The 18409-nt window shown below is 64.4% G+C and overlaps 1 protein-coding gene across 9 annotated transcripts in view; it reads left to right on the top strand.

Annotated features, from left to right (window-relative positions):
• ARHGEF10L (Rho guanine nucleotide exchange factor 10 like) overlaps positions 1-18409 on the top strand; it is a 109711-nt gene that overhangs the window by 54459 nt on the left and 36843 nt on the right. For 5 of the 9 annotated variants that reach the window (XM_055140034.1, XM_055140032.1, XM_055140033.1 and 2 more), the window contains 9 exons: positions 2043-2159; positions 4567-4675; positions 6652-6758; positions 8669-8746; positions 9314-9493; positions 10517-10633; positions 11487-11579; positions 11663-11836; positions 17111-17256. In XM_055140034.1, coding sequence (XP_054996009.1) covers positions 2043-2159; positions 4567-4675; positions 6652-6758; positions 8669-8746; positions 9314-9493; positions 10517-10633; positions 11487-11579; positions 11663-11836; positions 17111-17256 — 1121 coding nt within the window. The remainder of the gene's footprint in view (positions 1-2042; positions 2160-4566; positions 4676-6651; positions 6759-8668; positions 8747-9313; positions 9494-10516; positions 10634-11486; positions 11580-11662; positions 11837-17110; positions 17257-18409) is intronic. The other 4 variants (XM_055140037.1, XM_055140036.1, XM_055140035.1 and 1 more) reach the window with 1 other exon arrangement.

Raw genomic sequence — 18409 nt, 5'->3', positions numbered from 1 at the left:
GCTCACGCAGGTGGGGTGGGGGGGTGTCTCCCAATTCATTGTGTCAGACTTACATACGGAGCCCCAAACTCTCCAGTAGCTGGGGCATCTGACAAGCTCTCCGAGGGATTCCTGCCCTCCTGCAACTCCTTTGCAGAACATACCCACCTTTTACCTAGCACGATGTTGCTTATGAGGTATTTTCACTTAGTTTGCCTCCTCTCTTGGTCTTAAATCTTTTTTCGTTGATCTGAGAACCTAAGTAAAAGAGGCTCAGAGAGGTTAAATGATACAGTTGGCTGGATTCACACAGCCAGTAAGTGGTAGAGCCACAACATCATATATAATTTGAAAGAAGAACATTAATTTGTCCATCCATCCATCCCTCTAGCCTTCCATCACTGCATCCTTCCATCACTCCATCTGCCCATTCATTCATCCATACATCCCTCCCTCCAAGCCTTCTTCCATCCAAACAACTGTCCATCCATCCAACCAACTGTCCATCATCCAACCAATTATCCATCCATCTAACCAATGTTGAGTAATTACCCTTTGAAAGATGGTTTAAAAATAGCTTCAATTTTTGAACATTTGCTGTGCTCTGGACATGATAGTATTGTACTTCTAATCTCAGTAACTCTCTGGGATGGTTGCTACCATTCTGCTTTACCAGCGAGGAAGCTGTTACTAGGTGGTGAAGAGACTTTTCCAGCTAGTGAGCAGGGGATGGTGTTCAGACTGTGGGCCTGCTCGTCTCCAGAGCTTGCACTCCTAAGCCTTCTGTCGGTTTCTGTATAAGTGTCCCTTGTCCTGATTTTCTGCATGCTTCACCACACGTCCCTTGCTCATGTAGGTCATGCATTTTGATGTCTACCTGTCTATCCGTTCCTCTTCCCCGATAGAGTCTAAGCCAGTCGCCCATTCTTCCACCCACCCGGTGCCTTCCGCCCCTCCCTCTTTCCCTCCCTCCCTCTCTTCGTTCCTCTGCTCACCCTTCTCTCCCTCAAGCGACACCCTGGAGCCAACCTGAACCCATCCTGGCTCACGAGACCCCAGCGACTTTGTGTGCGTCTCCTTTCAATGTCACGTTCTGTGATGCCCTGTTGGTGGCTTGATGCTGGCCGGAGCAGGGGCATCCGTCTGGTGGAAATGCTTCGAAGCCGGGCTGGCATCACTGCTTCTGGCCGTCCGCCAATCCGCACACCAGTGATCGGATTCCATTTACTCCGTCCACAATAGTCACCTAATGAAGGGATTTTTCTTTTTTTGTGGGGGGGGGGGGAGGTGTCACACCAGGTGATCCCCAGGGGTCACTTCTGGCTCTGCACTCAGGAATTATTCCTGGTGGTGCTCGGGGGACCAGATGGGATGCTGGGGACTGAGCCCGGATCGGCTGTGTGCAAGGCAAACGCCCTCCCCGCTGTACTATCGCTCCAGCCCCTAGATGTGTCTTTTTGATCACCCATTTTTTTTTCACCTGTCTGTCCAACAGTCGTCCATCTGTCCATCAGCCTGTCTTTGCTTCTGATGCCCCATCTGTCTGGCTCTTTGCCCACCCTTCATTCATTGACCTTCCTGCATTTTTCTCATTGCCTGCCCGTCTCTCCACCCACCTACCCACCATCCATCCATCCATCCATCCATCCATCCATCCATCCATCCATTCATCCATCCCTCGCTCCCTCCCTCTCACACCCTGCTGAGAACGCCCTCTATCACAGCCTGGTGCTGGGTCCCAGGCTGGGGGGATGACACACACCTGCTCGGAGCAGTGTTCCCCACTCCTGGGATGGGGGAGGGGGGGCCAGAGATACACCCCCCCCCACACACACATACACCAGGGCCTACTCTGTTTGGGGTTGGGCCTGGTTGGGGCCACTCCCTGCAGGAGCCCGGCCAGGCATCTTCCCAGGCCCCCAGTGCTGCCCGCCCGCACTGTCCACTGCCGCCTTACCTGAGTCTCCTTTTCCCTGTGCTGTCCCCTGTTGTGTCCCCTCCCCGCCCCGCCCGCCTGCTCCTCTCCCCTGCTCTCCTTCTGCCTGGCTGCTCGGGGGCTCCAGCTTTCTCCAGACCTGACCAGGCTAAAGGAGAGATACTGCAGGACTAAGCGAGACCTCCTGGCTTTGCGCGCTGGGGGGCGAGACATGCGGGAGCTGAAGCACAAGTACGATTGTAAGGTACCGTCTGCCCCTCGGGGGGCTGGTCGCTGCTGCCGGCACTGCCCGCGCGGCACCTCGGTGCTGGGCACGGGGCAGTGCCCCACGCCGCTTGCTCCTTGCCACCTCCCCGCCTCTCCTTCTCTTCCTGCCACCCCCCGCCCACCCCGCCCCTGCCAGACCCCACTCCCCTAACGCACGCTCCCCGTCTGCAAGAATTTCCGGGTGGGCTTTCAAACATTGGGGGGCCCTCGGAGCAGTGTGTGGAGGCAGGGGGCGGGGCGAGCGCTGAGAAATGCAGAGCCCCGGGTTTTCCCTCCGAGGCCCAGGAATCTGCATTTTTCATCAGGACAGCGGGTGGGTTTGGGCGCTGGGGACCTTGTCCGCTGTGCCCTCGGAGCTGCTGAGAGGGATCCAGGTCGAGCTGGTAGGTCCCTGACTGTTCTCAGATGGGCTCTGGTGTGCCGGGCACCGACGTGGGCAGCCGTGGCTTCCGTTCACCGAGCACCTCCCCGTGCGAGATGGCCCGGGGCTGAGCCTACCTCTTCCCTGCTGTGCGGCCCCAGGCAGGCCTCTTGACCTCTCTGAGTCTCCGCCTCCTGGCTGGGGAATCACGCAGGTGTCTGCAGATCCAGCCCTCAGCATGGCCTTGGGGGTGAGGGTGGTCTCTGGCACCTCCCGCCTCTCATCTTTCCATCCCGATGCCTGGACCGAGGTCTGGTGGCTGGCCATGAGGTCACACCAGAGGTCAGCGGCGGAGCTGGGGCTTATACCTGGGCATCTGTGGGCCAGGGCCTGGGAGCCCGCTGGCCGGTAGCCCTGCCCGTGTCCTCAGAGCCGGAAGCCTCCGAGGGCAGCACTCTGTGGTTTGCAGACCCTCTGAGGGAGCCCCCCTGGGGTGGGGGCGGTTAACTTCTCAGGAAAGCACGGAGCAGAGAGGGCACACGAGGAACAGGGTGGGAGCAAGGGGACTTGCCCAAGCCTCCTCTGCCTCGTGCAGAGGGGCGGCGGGAGGGGCGGGCTTGGGGACATCCTCCTGGAGTTCGTCCCTGGCTCTTTTTCTTTCGTTTGCTTTTTGCTGGGGCCACGCTCTGCGGTGCTCGGGGGCTCCGCCAGGCCTCTCTGGGTGCTCGGGGATGGCCCCGGCCTCCTGCGGGCACAGGCCTCTCCCGCCCGTCCAGCTGCCTCTGCTCTCTGTCTTTCTCGTTCTGCCCAGGGACGCGCCAGGAGAGGGGCCCTGAGGTGCCCCCTCCTGAGCCATTTATGGCACAGCCTCCCGGGGCTCCCTGACGGGACAGGAGGGTCTGTGGCGGAGATCTCTCGACCAGGGGGCTGACTCGGGCGGGCGTGAGGGAGAACTCGGCGCTCTGGGGTCAGCGTCTCTCAGTGCCAGACTCTCGGGCCAGGACTCCCTCCTCTAGGGCCGTCCCTGGTAGAGGCAGAGGGGGGCAGCCCGCAGGGCCCCTGCCCTCGCTTCAGGCCTGGTTCCCGCCGGCCCCGCAGGGCTCAGCAGCCTTCTGGCCTAGCTTCCCACAAAGTGCCCGTCCGGCCCTTCCTCTGGGGACCACGGTGCTGGCGGAAGGAAGGTCCCCCCGATGCATGCCCCTCACCTTCAGGCGAGGAGCCCAGGGAGGAAGGGGCCGTGTGGCGGGTAGCCCCCCTCGGCCTGTGGTGCCCGGTCTCTGCTCCCCGACTCCCCGAGTCCCTCTGTCCCCAGAGGGCGCTCAGTGTGCGTCCGTAGGGTGCAAGGCTGGGTGGGCGGGGGCGGGGGGGGGCCCAGGCATGGGTGAGGGGCTCCCCTCCCCAGGCACATGCGGCGGAGCTCACTGCGCCCCTGCCCCGCGCCCCCGCCCCCAGGGGAAGCTGCGTCCTGCCCTGTGGCGAGCCCAGCTGCCCCCTCTTCCCGGGCTGAGCCCAGGGAGCAGCCTGGCTATTTCGGGGACGGGGAGGGCTTCCTCATTTGGGCTCCGCGGATGGGATTGCGATACCTCCTCTGGCCCTGAAGCAGCCGCCGGTCTCTGCCCAGCCCTTTTCTCCCCCCCTCCACCCTGTCCCCTTTTGCCCCTCCCCGGATGACCATGCCTCCCCGAGACCCCTGTCTGTTCCGCCCAGGGCTGGCTGAGTCTCCCTGGGGAAACTGAGGCTGCGTGAGGTCAGGGCTGACCCCCGGGGCTGGGAACCCAAGCCTGGCTGTTGCACCTTCCCGGGCATCTGACGGCCCCGAGAGAAGGAAGCGGCCCCGGCCACCCCCCCCCCCCACACACACACACAGGTCGTGGGTGCCCAGGTGCTCTCTCTCCTCTCCTCTCCTCCCTGGGGGTCCGGAGGCCTGTGGCCTGGCTGGGGAGGGGCGGGTGGGACAGACCCCCAGCCCCCCCCACCCCGGGCGCCTCACAGCTTCTCTGACGAGCCGCCTGCCTCTGCCCAGATGACCCAGCTCATGAAGGCCGCCAAGACCGGGACCAAGGACGGGCTGGAGAAGACCAGGATCGCCGTCCTGCGCAAGGTGTCCTTCCTGCACCGGAAGGACGTCCTCGGTGAGCCGGGCCGGAGAGGCTCCGAGGCGAGGCCCGGACGGGCTGGGGGTGGGAGCCCACGGGGGGCCGGGGGTGCGACTGCTCTCTCCGGCCTGGGCTCCTTGGGCAGCGTCCCCCAGTCCCACTGGCCGTCTCCTCTCAGGGTCCCCGCTGTGCTCCCGGCCTGCCTGCCCTGGTCACCTCGTCCCCTCCCCGCCGGCCCCAGCGGCCCAGTGCCGGCCCAGGCCACTGGCCGGGTGAGGTGGCGTTTCCCCTGCCGCTCCAGGCAGGAAATGACTGCATGATGCCCGCTGGCCCGCCCGGCCGCTGAGACTTGGTCTGAGGGGTGCCTGCTAGGTCCTGGGGTTCTGGGCCCCAGAGTATGCTCATGCAGTACCACAGCAGGGCCAGCCTCATGCTGGAGGGCCTCTGTCTGCGGAAGACAGGGGGTGCAGTGGGGCCCACGGGGGGTCCTGGGTGGGAGCACAGAGGATGTGTCTCTGGGACATGGAAACAAAAGGTCAGGGCAAAGGCAGAAAAGCAGAATGGGGGGGCCATGTCAGGGGCTCACAGGCAATCCTGATTGGGAGCTGGCACATGCAAAGGCCCTGAGGCAGGACGCGAAGGCCCTCAGCTGAGGCTTTCTTGTGGGTGTCAGCGTTCTCCGTGTTTCTTGCGTGCCAGCCGACTTTCCTCTCCGCTGGTGCTTGCCTCCGTCCTCACACCCACCCTGGGCAGCTGCAGAGGAGAGGAACCAGGGCCTCCCTGGGGCCACACCCAGGCCAATTCAGCACAGGCTCCTTCTGAGCCAGGCAGACTCAGCACCCTCAGGGGAGGTGGTGCCCTTTGCTTCCCCCCCATAGCCTCAGTTTCCCACTCTGTATGGCGGATGTCCAGGGAAGGGCTGGCACAGTTCAGCAGACCCAGAGCAGGTGGGCGGGGGCTCACAGCCTGTGTGACCCCATGCACACGTTCCCTTGTTTTCCGAGGGGTGGATTTCCCCCGGCTGCGTGCCGGGCCGAGCCTTTGGGGGTGCACTGGCCCTCGCTGAGGTCAGGGGCAGGCCAAGGAACTGCTTCCTCCTTGGGGGAGCAGCCCCTGGTCCACCTCCCCAGGCCCTGCCCTCCCGCCCACTTGCCCGGAGCCTCTCCCCAAGGGGCCCTCCCCCCTGGGCCGTTATTAATAGCCGCAGCCGCGCTCGAATCACCGGCCAAGAATGCTGCCCAGCGTGGCGTGGGGGAAGCGGAAGCGGCCGGGCCTGCGGCTGGGGTGGGTGCGTGGCGATGCCCGCGGCGTCATGTGGGCCAGGCAGGAGGGCCTCCCCCGCCCCCTCCCCCGCCCCCTGGGCCGCTGCCCCTCCTCCTCCTCCTCCTCTGTCTCCTGCTCAGGTAAGGGCCCGCCTGGGGGTCCCCTCGGGCGCCCCCAGGCGACACGCCTCCTCTCTCCCCTACATCCTGCCGCAGGCACAGGGCCGGAGCCAGGGCCGGCCAGGGCGCAGCTCCCCGGGGACGTGTCTCTGTGGGTGCCGGGCCCTCTGTGCCTGGGCCCCCCGTCTGCCCTCCCTCGGAGGCCTGTCCTCGATCCCCCAGGGGCGCAGATGGCAGTCGAACGTTTTCCCTTTTTGGGGGACAGGGTGTTTTGCATTTTGTCCCCCGCTCTCCGCTACGGAGGATGGACACACGAGGCGGACAGACAGCCCCTTCTTCCCAGCTGACCGTCCCTGTCCTCTCAGGCGCCCAGGGGAAACTATTTTTAGTTCCCGGGGATGGGGACACGGGCGTCCCGGTCTCGGCCTGGCCGGCAGCACACGGGCTGAGCGGGGCCGGTGGCTTGTGGCCGAGGGGATCGGCGAGCCCCGAGTTGGCGGGCTCCTAGCTCCTCGCGGCTGGCCGGCCTGGCGAGCCCTGGGCGAATGCCGTCTGCCAGAGTCCACGGGGGCCTCGGGGTGGTCTGCCAGGCCCCCGGTGCCGGGGTCACCAGCCCGTCTGGCTCTCTAGGTGACTCAGAGGAGGAGGACATGGGGCTCCTGGAGGTCAGCGTCACGGACATCAAGCCCCCGGCCCCGGAGCTGGGTCCCATGCCGGAGGGGCTGAGCCCTCAGCAGGTGTGTGTGAGGGGCAGGGATTGTCGGGTGGGGGCGCACAGAGGACTGGGCCTGAAGGGGGAGCGAGGGCGGGGGGGCTCCACCAGCTGCGGAGACGGCCTGTGCGCTTCCTTGGGGACTGCTGTGTCTGCGGCTGGTGGGGGCTTTTGCAGTTCTTGCTCCCCCATCCCCGGGAAGAAGATCCACCACTACTGGGCTCCTGGGAGGTGGGGGGGCTGCCCTGGTGGAGGGGCACGGCCGCGCCCCGCTCAGGGAGCTGCCCACTCCCCACAGGACCCCTGCGTCCCCCTCAGGGAGGGGCTGAGCCACCTTGGCTGCCTTTCCCAGCCCGCGAGTGCAGGGACGGGCCCACACAGGCGCCCACTCGGGCAGCACCGGGCCCCAGGAGGGCTTCGCTGGCTCCATGGCGACAGCCTTCCCTGCCACAGGCTTTGGGGAAGATCAGGTGGCAGGGGTGGGTGGAGGTGGCACTGGTCGGGTCCCTGAGCTGAGAAGGACCACTGGCTCGTACCAGTCCTGCCCACGAGAGCCAGTCCCTGCCAGCATGTGCCAGCTCGTGTGACACTGCCCGTTAGTGCCAGCCCATGCCCGCCCATGGCAGCAGTGCCCACAGGTACCAATCTGAGGCACTGATGGCAGCATACGCCAGTCTCCGGCATCCCTGGCCAGTTGGTCCCCACAAATGCCAGCACAAGCCAGCCCATGCGGCTTTGTGCCCCCCCAGTGATGACGAATGCCAGTCTGGGCCAATCCATGCCAACCCCTGTAGTTTGCCACCTATGCTAACCCATGCCAGTCCCCCAGTCAGTATATACCTTCTCATACCAACACATGCCAACTTGTGCCAACTTCTGTAGCCCATGCAAGGCTTTGCCTTGTCGTTCCAACCCATTCCAACTAAAGCCAGCGATGCCAGTCGGTGCCAGCCCTTGCCAGCCTATGCCCACTAGTGCCAGCCCATGCCCTGTACATGCCAACGTGTGCTAGCCCACCTCAGGCTGTGTGACACGTACCAGCGAGTGCCACCCCATGCCCACCCATGCCAGTAGTGTCCATGCCAGTGTGTCCTGTCCCCGCCCACCTCTGCCCACCCGTGTCAGCCGCTATCGTCCCGCAGCCAGTGCTGCCACCTGCCAGGCTGTGCTGGTTCCCGCAGTGCCCACTGCCACTGGGCAGGGAAGCAGCGCTGGCCGGTCCCTGCGCTGAGGGTGCTGCCTCCTGCCTCAGGAGACCGACCCTGGCCGGGGTCAGCCTGCCCGCCCTGTGTCTGCCCCAGAGTACCCAGACCGGGGCGTCCCTCCAGGCCCCGCTCTCCCCAGGGCACCCTCGCAGGTGGTTGGTGGTGGTCAGAGCTGAGGGTGGCATAGGGCAGGCAGGGCCGGGTGTGTCTCCTCACCCCCGAGGCCCCGTCCCTCTCTCCACTGGTGAGGTGGGCTGAGGTGGGCTGAAGCGGAGGACACGTGCCTGGTGCCGCCGTGGACATCCTGACACAGAGACCACTAGGGGCAGGGCAGGGTTGGTGCTCGGGGCAGCGGGCGGTCGTGGCCCCGGCCCCAGGGGGACAGGCTCCTCCTGGGGCCACTCGCCTGGGACTGCCTAGTGAGCACGCCCTGACCCCCCGGCCCCCAGCAGGGCCTCCGCCTGGATGCTCCCAGGGCCCGGCCCGTGCCGGGTCTCCTGCCTGGCTCGGGGTGGTTGGGCAGGAGGCGGTGTGGCTTCAACCCGCTGACCCACAGTCGCCAGAGGAGGTGGAGGGGAAGGAGGCCACCAGCCCGGGGAGGGGTCTCGGCTCCCTCCCTGCAGCCCAGCCAGGGTGGTCCCGGGACTGAGCTCGGGGAGGAGAAGGGCCCCTGGGCCCTGCCCCTGAGCGTCGTGCGTGGCGCTGACCGAGCGGCTCCCCGGCCGAGCAGGTGGTCCGCAGACACATCCTGGGCTCCATCGTGCAGAGCGAAGGCAGCTACGTGGACTCCTTAAAGCGGGTGCTCCAGGTACGGCCCCGGGCCCCGGCGGGCGGCGGGCGGCTGCTCTGGGCGCCGGGCATGGCGTGTCGGGGACGGGGCGCCAGTCATGGCGTGCATGGGGCCCGCCAGGCTGCCCAAGGGGGCACCTCAGGGACGCTCGCACTGCCTGGGCGTTCTCAGGAGCAAGCCCCTGCTCTGAGGCCTCGTGGGAGGGACCGGAACCCCCTCCCTTGGGAGCCCCCCGGGGTGCAGGGGGCTGACGCTCCGTCTCCCCCCCTAAGCCCACAGCCCTGGAGGGTGGGTCTTGGCAGCGAGGCCTCCCGGGAAGGAGCTGCCAGGTGGGCTGGGGGTGCCCAGGGGCCCTCACTGCCGCTCCCAGGGGAGTGCCAGGCGCCCGGTGGAGGCGGCTCTCGGGGAGGGTCAGCCTGGGGGAGGGTCCTACTTGCCGGGACTCTGGGATGCTGTATCCATCCCTTGGAGCCTCCTGGAAGGACATACAGGGGAGGGGCTCGCTGCCCACACACAGCCCGCAGCCCACAGAGCGCTGGGCGCTGACCCCGCTGCTGCCGCCGCCGCCTCCGGGCTGTCCTGCAGGATTACCGGAACCCGCTGGTGGAGATGGAGCCCAAGGCGCTGAGCCTGCGCAAGTGCCAGGTGGTGTTCTTCCGCGTGAAGGAGATCCTGCACTGCCACTCCATGTTCCAGATCGCCCTGTCCTCCCGCGTGGCCGAGTGGGACGCCACCGAGAAGATTGGGGACCTCTTCGTGGCCTCGGTAGGTGGCCCCCGGCCCGCCCGCCCGCCTGCTGGCCAGCCACGGGGGTCTGAGTGTCCCTCCAGCCCCCAGCTCAGGGCCGGGCACTGGGAGGACCCCAGAGACCCTCAGCTGTGGTGTGTGTGGGGGAGGCCCGAGGCCCCGTGATGGCCCCGACGGACCATGCCGCGGCCCCGGGGAGAGACACGGGCTCTTGTCCCACACTGGGCCCTGCTCCTGGCTGGGGACCCCTTGTGTGCAGTGAGGGGACATGTGCAGACTCGGGGTTTGTCAGATGGTAGGTGGGGTCCCCGTCAGGGGAACTTACCCTCTTTTAGTTTTTATCACACCCGGCACTGCTCAGGGGTCCCTCCTGGCTCTGCACTCAGCAGTCACTCCCGGCAGTGCTCAGGGGACCACAGGGTATGGGGTGGGGGATGGATCCGGGGTCGGGCCGTGTGCAAGGCAAATGCCCTCCCCGTCGTGCTGTCTCTCTGGCCCCTGGGAGCTTCCCCTTGATCTGATTGGAATTCTGACCAAATGTCATTCCGTGCTGCTGGGGATCGAGCCCCAGGTCTCACGCGGGCAAGGCAAGTGCTCTGCCTCAGACCAGCTTCCTGTTCCAGCCCCTCTTTCTGTGTGTGCCCCAGTGCTCAGAGCCTCATGCCCTGGGGGGGTGTCCAAGGGGCTGAGTGGACCCTCCCTGAGTGAATGGTGTTGAGTGCCTGCCTCAAGGGCGGGGGGCAAGAGGGTCTGACTGCTGGGAGCCGGGAGGAAGGGGAGGGGGTGGTGGGGCTGCAGGGGTCTAGGCTGGCAGCTGGGGCGAGAGCAGCGACCCCCACGTGCTCTTGTCAACACAGGTGGCTTCTTGGTGGGTGACGGGCACCCTGACTTGGGGGTGACGGGTACTTTGACTTGGGGGGTGATGGATACCCCAACTCGGGGTGTGACGGTTCCCTGAGCTCAGGCTATGGAGAGTGTAGCATAGGGATGCTGGCTGCCCGCCCCCGGTGTCGATCTGACCCACGGGCTGGGGGGCCGCAGTTCTCCAAGTCCATGGTGCTGGACGTGTACAGCGACTACGTGAACAACTTCACCAACGCCATGTCCATCATCAAGAAGGCCTGCCTCACCAAGCCCGCCTTCCTGGAGTTCCTCAAGGTGAGGCTGTGCGGGCGCCCTGGGGGAGGGCAGGGCCCAGCCTGGGGCAGACCGTCACCTTTTCCCTCCTTCGCGAGGAAAGTGGGTCTAATGGGCAGCGGTGGGGGTGACCCAGCTCTCTCGGCCTCGCTCCTCCACCCAGGGCCTGGGGCTGGGGGTAACGTTGGGGCTCAGCTGTCCTGGAGGGAAATTCCTCAGAGCGTCAGCTGACCACAGACCTCGTGTGGCTGTGGCCAGGCTCCCCGCAGCATTCCCGGACACTGTCAGATGAGGCCCCGCCCCTGTCGCCGGCCCTGGAGTCGGGACCCCAGCCTGGCGGCCGCTGCCCTCCCCCCCCATAAGGCTCAGGGTGACTTAGTGAGGCGCTCAGACCCAGGGTCCGGAGGGTGCTGGGAGAGGGGTTGCCATAGCGCGGGGGTGTGGGCCAGCCTGCTGTGGCCCGGGGAGAGAAGGACCAAGGCCTGCAGGCCCAGGGGCCGCTGGGCAGGCAGAATGCAGGCCCGGGGGGTTCTCTGCGGCAGCGGCCTGGTAGGTGCCAGCAGGCCGGGCTCACGGGCCGGGCAGTGGGTGTGTGTGACCTGGGCCTGTGTGGGCTGGCCTGCACCTGCACGGGGGCGGCGGTCTCCATCCTTCGAGAAGCCCCCGGGGCAGCTCCGCCAGCTGATGCATTTCGAGGAGAGTGGAATGGAGAGACTTTACTCTCCCGGGGCACTGCGGGGGCCAGGCACCCCGGCTGTGGACCCCCGGGCTGGAGGCCGAGCAGAGTCCCCGGCCTGGGGGAGGAACCCAGGCTGTGAGGGCCCAGGCGGCGAGGCCCTTGAGCGACGGGCGGGGGTCCCGCTTTCTCCCGCAGCGGCGGCAGCTGTGCAGCCCCGACCGCGTCACGCTCTACGGGCTGATGGTGAAGCCCATCCAGCGCTTCCCCCAGTTCATCCTCCTGCTCCAGGTACCCGGGCCCCCTGCAGGTCTGGGGGCGGAGTGGGGGGGTGGGGGGGTCTCCGGCCTGACGCTCTGTCTGGGCCCCGGCAGGACATGCTGAAGAACACGCCCCGGGGCCACCCGGACCGGCTCTCGCTGCAGCTGGCCCTCACCGAGCTGGAGACGCTGGCCGAGAAGCTCAACGAGCAGAAGCGCTTGGCCGACCAGGTGGCCGAGATCCAGCAGCTGACCAAGAGCGTCAGTGACCGCAGCAGCCTCAACAAGGTGAGGGCCGGCCCCTGCCTCTTCCCCCCCAGAGGGGGCTCCCCGCTTCCCGGGCGCCGACCCGATTTCTCTCAGGGCCAGTCTCTCACCACCCTGCCCCCCCGTCAACTGCACCGTCACTCGGGACCCCAGAAGCCTTCACTCACCAGAGCGGGTGCCAGGCAGGGCCAAGGGGCTCGTCCTGGGACGGTGCTCGCGACACTGGGTGCCAGGGCCCACATTCCGTGTGCCATGCTGGCGGGGTGGGGGCTCCCAGGGAAGCCCCTAGCCTCTCTGAACTTCACCTGCTCCCTGTGAACTGAGGGGAGCCCAGTTGCACCCCCCACCCCACCCCCAGACAGTGGCCCCCAGAGTCCCAAGCCCACGGATGCCCCCACCTGGATTGTTGTTTTTGAAAGCTACAAAGAGTTAAAAAACGGCGCTAGGCGTTTTGCTGTTGAGACTTTGAAATAGTCAAAATTGAGAAAGGCTTTTCCAATGAGTGCATAGAACGCTGTGGTTTTCAAAACCTCAGGCCAGGACAAAAAAGTTAGCCACCGCCGCCTCCCTGGTGGGCCCTCTCTCGCACCCCCCGCAGAGAGGAGCGACCCTGGAATGGTCGGGGCAGAGTGACCGCTGGCACATACACAGGGCCACGTGTGCTTCTTTCGGGAGGGGGTGTCGTGGGTCTGTGTGCCCAAGACACAGAACAGGGCCAGGCTGGGGGTTCCAGTCCCCTGGGGAGGTGCCTCCTGGTGTCAGCAGAGTCAGGCCCGGCCACAGCCCTTCCTGGGTGCGGGTTCTAGAGTCCCGCACGCTCTCGCCTGCTGTGCCAGCATGGACCCCCCCAGCCCGGCCTTGACAGCGCAGGCGGGACCCGGGGACCCAGGGACACGCTGGGCTCCCGGCACGTCAGCTCTCTCCACACGTGTGCTGTGAGGCGGGGCCCCTACGGTGGGGGTCAGCAGATGAAGTGGCCGTGGAGACAGTCCCACATACCTGCAGGCCTTCCCACAGGCTCGGCCGAGCTGGCCCGGCTCCCCGCGGCCCACATGGCTCTGTCCCTGGGCTGACCCCTGACCTTCAGGGCTTGTTTTGCCTGTTCCAGAGGGTGGAGCTCTGTGAGGAAGGATAAGGCAGGGCACGTTCCCTCCTGGAGGGGCCATCTCTAGGGGGGCCTCTGGTCTTCCCTACTCCTGGCAGGACCCCCTCTACCCAGCCCCCATGTCTCTATTTTGGAGTGTGGCTCCCCAAAAGGCTTTATCCAGGCTGTATCTGTCCGCACCCACCTGTGCCAGGCTGTGCCAGGCTGTGTCATCTAGTATCAGTCAGTGTCCTTCCATGTCAGACTGCCAACCCATGCCACCTATGCCAGCCTTTGCCACGCAAATCAGCCTGTGCCAACCAGTCTGTGCCTACACCCATGTGCCAACTGGTGCCAATCTGTGCACATTGATGTCTGCCAGTGCCCACCACAGCAGACTCTGCCCACTAGTATTCAACCACGCCCCATGCCATACTGCCCACAGATTCGAGCTTGTGCCAGCCAGTGCCAGATTCTGCCCATTACTACTAGTTCTCAGTGCCCCATGCCACCTTATGCCAGCAAACAACAACCCACGCCAGCATGTGCCAGCACATGCCAACACGTGGAGTCAGTGCCAACCCATGTTAATCTGTATCACCCGAGCCACTTGGTACCAGTCTGCACCAATCTCCTACCTTACGCCAGTCAGTTCCAACCTGTGCCAGCCATGCCAGCATGCTCTGTCACATGAGAGTACGTGCTAACACACACAGTTGGTGCCAACCACTGTCTATACCATTCAGCACAGTCCATGCCATCCCATGTTGAGCCTTGCCAGCCAGTGCCAGTCTGCCCCCCCATGCCAGCTGGTGATAGTCTATGCCACCTCCTGCTAAGTGATTCATCTCTGTGCCATTGTGTGCCAGTAAGTGTCGCCCAGACAATTTTTTGCCAACTCATGCCATCTGGGCCAGTCAATAACAACCCTGTGCTGCCCCATGTCAGCCAGGGCTACCCAAGCCAGCCTGGGCCAAGGCACACCAGGCCAGCCTTGCCAGCTTATGCCAGTCAGTGCTGTGCCACCCAGGCCAGTCATTGCCAGCCCATGCAGTCACATGCTAGCCTGTGCCAACCTGTGCCAAGCAAGGATGGACATCATCTCATGCCAACCCTTGTCAGCCTGTGCCAGCACAGGTTAGCTGGTGCCAATCCATGCCAGTTTGTGTTCACTGGTGCAGTCCACCCCAGGTGCCAGCAGTGCCCACCTATGCGAGTCCCTGCCAACCAAGGCAGCCTGTTTTAACTTGTGCCAATCTATGCTCCCCCATGGAAGTATGTGCCCACTCATGCCAGTCCATGTCCACTCACACCAGCGTGTGCCAAACCATGCCATGACAGGTAGTGCCAGGAAGTACTGTCTTTATGCGACCCTGCCAGGCTATGCCCGTCTGTGCTCGCCTGTGCCCAGACGTTTCTGTCAGTGCATACCCGTGTTGGCACGGAGCGGTCTCTGCGTACAGGGATGGTGCCTTCTGGCCTCTCCTTCCTGCCGCTGAGAGGGTGACTCTTGCTCTGTGCCCACCTGGGCAGCCTCCTTGGGGAAAGTGGGGTGGGGACAAGGACTTGCCGGGCAGTCAAGGTTCTTCCCTCCCTGCTGGCCGCCCTCGTCTCCTGGGCACTGGGGAGAGGTGGGCAGTGCAGGGAGCTGGGGAAGCCCTGTTTGGTGTTGGGGTGGGAATAGAAGGCTTAGAAGGCCCTGAGCCTCAGTTTCCCCACCTGTCGGGTGTGTGTGGTATGTCTGAGGCCTGTGGGGCATGTTGGAGAGTGAGCTGGTGGTCCTGTTCTGCACCTTCTCTCCTGCCGGGGACCCCCGCCCCCCCGCCCCCCGCCAGCTGCTCCGAGGACTTGGTAGTGATTTTCCTCCGGCAGTCACTGGGCAGAAGCAGAAATGAAACTGGGCGTGCCCCCAGCGAAACCTGCAGCTTCTTTCCCAATGTGCTGACTCGGCCCTGCGGGGCTGTTTGTGCAACGTGGGGCTCCCATTTGCATCTCCCATTTCTCCTTTATTTTCCTTGAAGCTGCCGCTAGGTTTCGAGAGGGGCCCCCAAAACTCGGGCGCTCTGTTTGGGGCCTTGCGTACCGCCGGGGTGCAGCCGTGCGGCCATGGAATGACGTCCAGTTTGTTGGGAGCCGCGGGAAGGCGTGTCCCCAGCCCTAGCGTTGGGCGGGCGGGGGGTCCCCGAGGGCCTCTAGTCTTCCTTGTGATAGGAGCAGCAGGGCCTGGCGGGCTTCTGTCCCTCCCAGGGGCGAGCCGGGAGCTGACTCCTGCCCGAGGCCTCCCGGGACTGCCCGGCCCTGCGGTGCCCAGTGGGGAGTTCAGTGGCCCGTTCACCTTTGGCTCCTGCAGACTCGTGTGCGGGCACAAGGGACAGATTTCTTGGTTAGAAGAACAGGACAGGTTGGTGCTGGTCGGCCCTTCGCCTTGGGGAGTGGGGAAAGAGGGGCAGGATGGTAATGGTGGTCAGATACTCGGTTGAAGATCCTTGGAAGGACCCGAATGCGTGCTTTCCCCGCCCAAGTTCCAGGTATGAACCCAGGTACCACGTGGTCCCCTGGGTGCTACCAGGAGTGACCCCCGCAGGCCACGTGCTGAGCCACACCGCCGGGTCCCACACCACAAAGGAATAGAAGAAGGTCATCCGGGTCATGGGTTGGGGCGGTGAGTTTTGCTGGACGTGTCCCTATCCCTAAATCCGCCCTCTAGGTGAGAGATTTTCCCGTCAGTCCTGGTGCTGGCCACAGTTCTTGGTGTCCAGCCTGAGATTCTCGGTCCCTGGGCAGCTGCTCGAGGCCGCCGGCGTCCCCCACAGAGGGTGTGTGGGGGGAAAATCTCAGCCACAGTCTCATTTCCACACCCGGTCATTTGGGTGGCATTCCTGTTGTTGCTGCTACTGTTTTGTGTTTGTTTGGTGCTCAGGGCTTGCTCCTGGCTCTGTGCTCAGGGTTTGGGGGATGCTGTGAGGGGCTGGGGCTCGAGCCGGGTTGGCACGTGCCAGGCCAGCACTCTGCCCGCTGTCACCTCCCCGGCCCTGGGTGATTGTCTTTATTGCTGTTGTCTTGGTTGCGGGCCACGCTGTGAGAACTCAGGGGCCACGTCGGGCGTGTGGCTTGAGCTGGGGCGGGGTCGCTGCTGGCCAGCAGGTCTGACCCTACCCCTCAGGTGAGGATGCAGGGGTAGGATGACAGCCAGGCTGGAGTGCTGCCCAGGGCTGGCCTTTCCCCTGGGGCCACGCCCAGGAGGGCCCCACCTTTGCTGGAACGTTCTGCTCTCGCTGTCTTGAAGTTCTCGCAGACTCAACCGTGGGCTTCGTCTTCCTCTCACACTGGGCTCTGCCACACTCAGCCCGGGCCCTCCCTCTGAGTGGCGAGGGGGAGGCCACGCTGGGCAGGGAGGTGACAAAGTGACCTGCCAGGGGCATGGGTGTGCTCGGCTTGGGAGACTGTCGGTAGCACCAGAGCTTGTGATGTGGGCGGTGCTGTCCGTGGGATGGCCACCGGAGGGGCCGACAGGCACCTCTGGCAGGGGGTTCTGTGTGTGCGTGTGTGTGTGTGTTTGTGAGAGAGAGAGAGACAGACAGACAGACAGACAGACAGAAAGACAGAGACAGACAGAGAGACAGAGAGAGAGGGAGACGGAGAGAGAGAGGGAGAGAGGGAGAGAAGAAGAGAGACAGAGAGACAGAGAGGGAGAGAGAGGGAGAGAGAGAGGGAGAGAGGAGAGAGACAGAGAGAGACAGAGAGGGGGAGAGAGAGGGAGAGAGAGAGAGGGAGAGAGGGAGAGAAGAAGAGAGAGAGAGAGGGAGAGGGAGAGAGAGAGGGAGAGAGGAGAGAGACAGAGAGAGACAGAGAGAGGGGGAGAGAGAGAGGGAGAGAGAGACAGAGAGACAGAGATAGGGAGAGAGAGGGAGGGAGAGGGAGAGAGAGAGGGAGAGAGACAGAGATAGGGAGAGAGAGGGAGACAGAGAGAGAGGGAGAGAGAGGGAGAGAGACAGAGAGAGACAGAGAGACAGAGACACAGAGAGAGGGAGAGAGAGGGAGAGGGAGAGAGGTAGAGAGAGACACAGAGGGAGAGAGAGGGAGGGAGAAAGAGGGAGAAAGAGGGAGAAAGAGGGAGAGAGGGAGAGAGAGGGAGAGAGAGCCCAGCCGGGCTCCTTCCCGCCCTGTTCCCGGCGTGTGCCGTGTGTGACGTGCCCTGTGCCCATCCCCAGCTGCTGACCTCGGGCCAGCGGCAGCTGCTGCTGTGTGAGACGCTGACGGAGACGGTGTACGGGGACCGGGGGCAGCTCATCAAGTCCAAGGAGCGCCGGGTCTTCCTCCTCAACGACATGCTGGTCTGTGCCAACATCAACTTCAAGTGAGTGGCCCGGCCGCCCCCAGTGCCAGCTCCCGCCCCTCGCTCTCGGAGCTCTGCCCGCGACCCTGACGTCCCAGGGCCTCAGCCCCTCTGCGAGGCTGGGGCAGCGGCCGGCCTCGGACGCCTCCTTCCCTTCCCGCGTCCGACACTGAGCCCAGATGTTCTTCAGTGTCCAGCCCCGAACCTGCTGCCCGGGCACCGACCGTTTCTCCCCTGGCCCCTGAGCCCCAGATCTTGGCCGCTCTCGGCAGGAGCCTGCACCTCCGGCCTAGTGTCTCCCGCCACCCCCAGCTTGTAGCCGCGCCGAGGGCCGGGCGCCTGCACCGCGGAGGGTCTGGGTGTGAGTCTGCGGCCGCAGGACTCACAGGGCGTCAGGCCTGGCTCAGTGGGAGTTAGAGAGACAGGCTCCTCTCCGGGGAGGGGCGAGACTCGGCATTCGGGGCCAGGGCGGCCTGTTCAGCTCCTGCTCCCCCGCCTTCGCCTTCCTCACCTGGCCACACAGGCCCCCTTGTGGCCCAGCTTGACCCGGTGTTGGTCCACTCATGTGTGATGCACTCACTCACACACACACACACACACAGACCCACTCACACACAGACCCACTCACACACAGACCCACTCACACACACAGACCCACTCACTCACAGACCCACTCACACAGACCCACTCACTCACACAGACCCACTCACACACAGACCCACTCACACACAGACCCCACTCACACACAGACCCACTCACACAGACCCACTCACACACACAGACCCACTCACTCACACAGACCCACTCACACACACAGACCCACTCACTCACACAGACCCACTCACACACAGACCCACTCACTCACACAGACCCACTCACTCACACAGACCCACTCACAGACCCACTCACAGACCCACTCACTCACACAGACCCACTCACTCACACAGACCCACTCACTCACACAGACCCACTCACACACAGACCCACTCACTCACACAGACCCACTCACACACACAGACCCACTCACACACAGACCCACTCACTCACACAGACCCACTCACTCACAGACCCACTCACTCACACAGACCCACTCACACACACAGACCCACTCACACACAGACCCACTCACACACAGACCCACTCACTCACACAGACCCACTCACTCACACAGACC

Source organism: Sorex araneus, chromosome 5 (assembly GCF_027595985.1).
Source record: "Sorex araneus isolate mSorAra2 chromosome 5, mSorAra2.pri, whole genome shotgun sequence".
NCBI lineage: Eukaryota > Metazoa > Chordata > Mammalia > Eulipotyphla > Soricidae > Sorex > Sorex araneus.
Note: the sequence above shows the minus strand (reverse complement) of the source record. Positions and strands in the feature narration are given on the sequence as shown.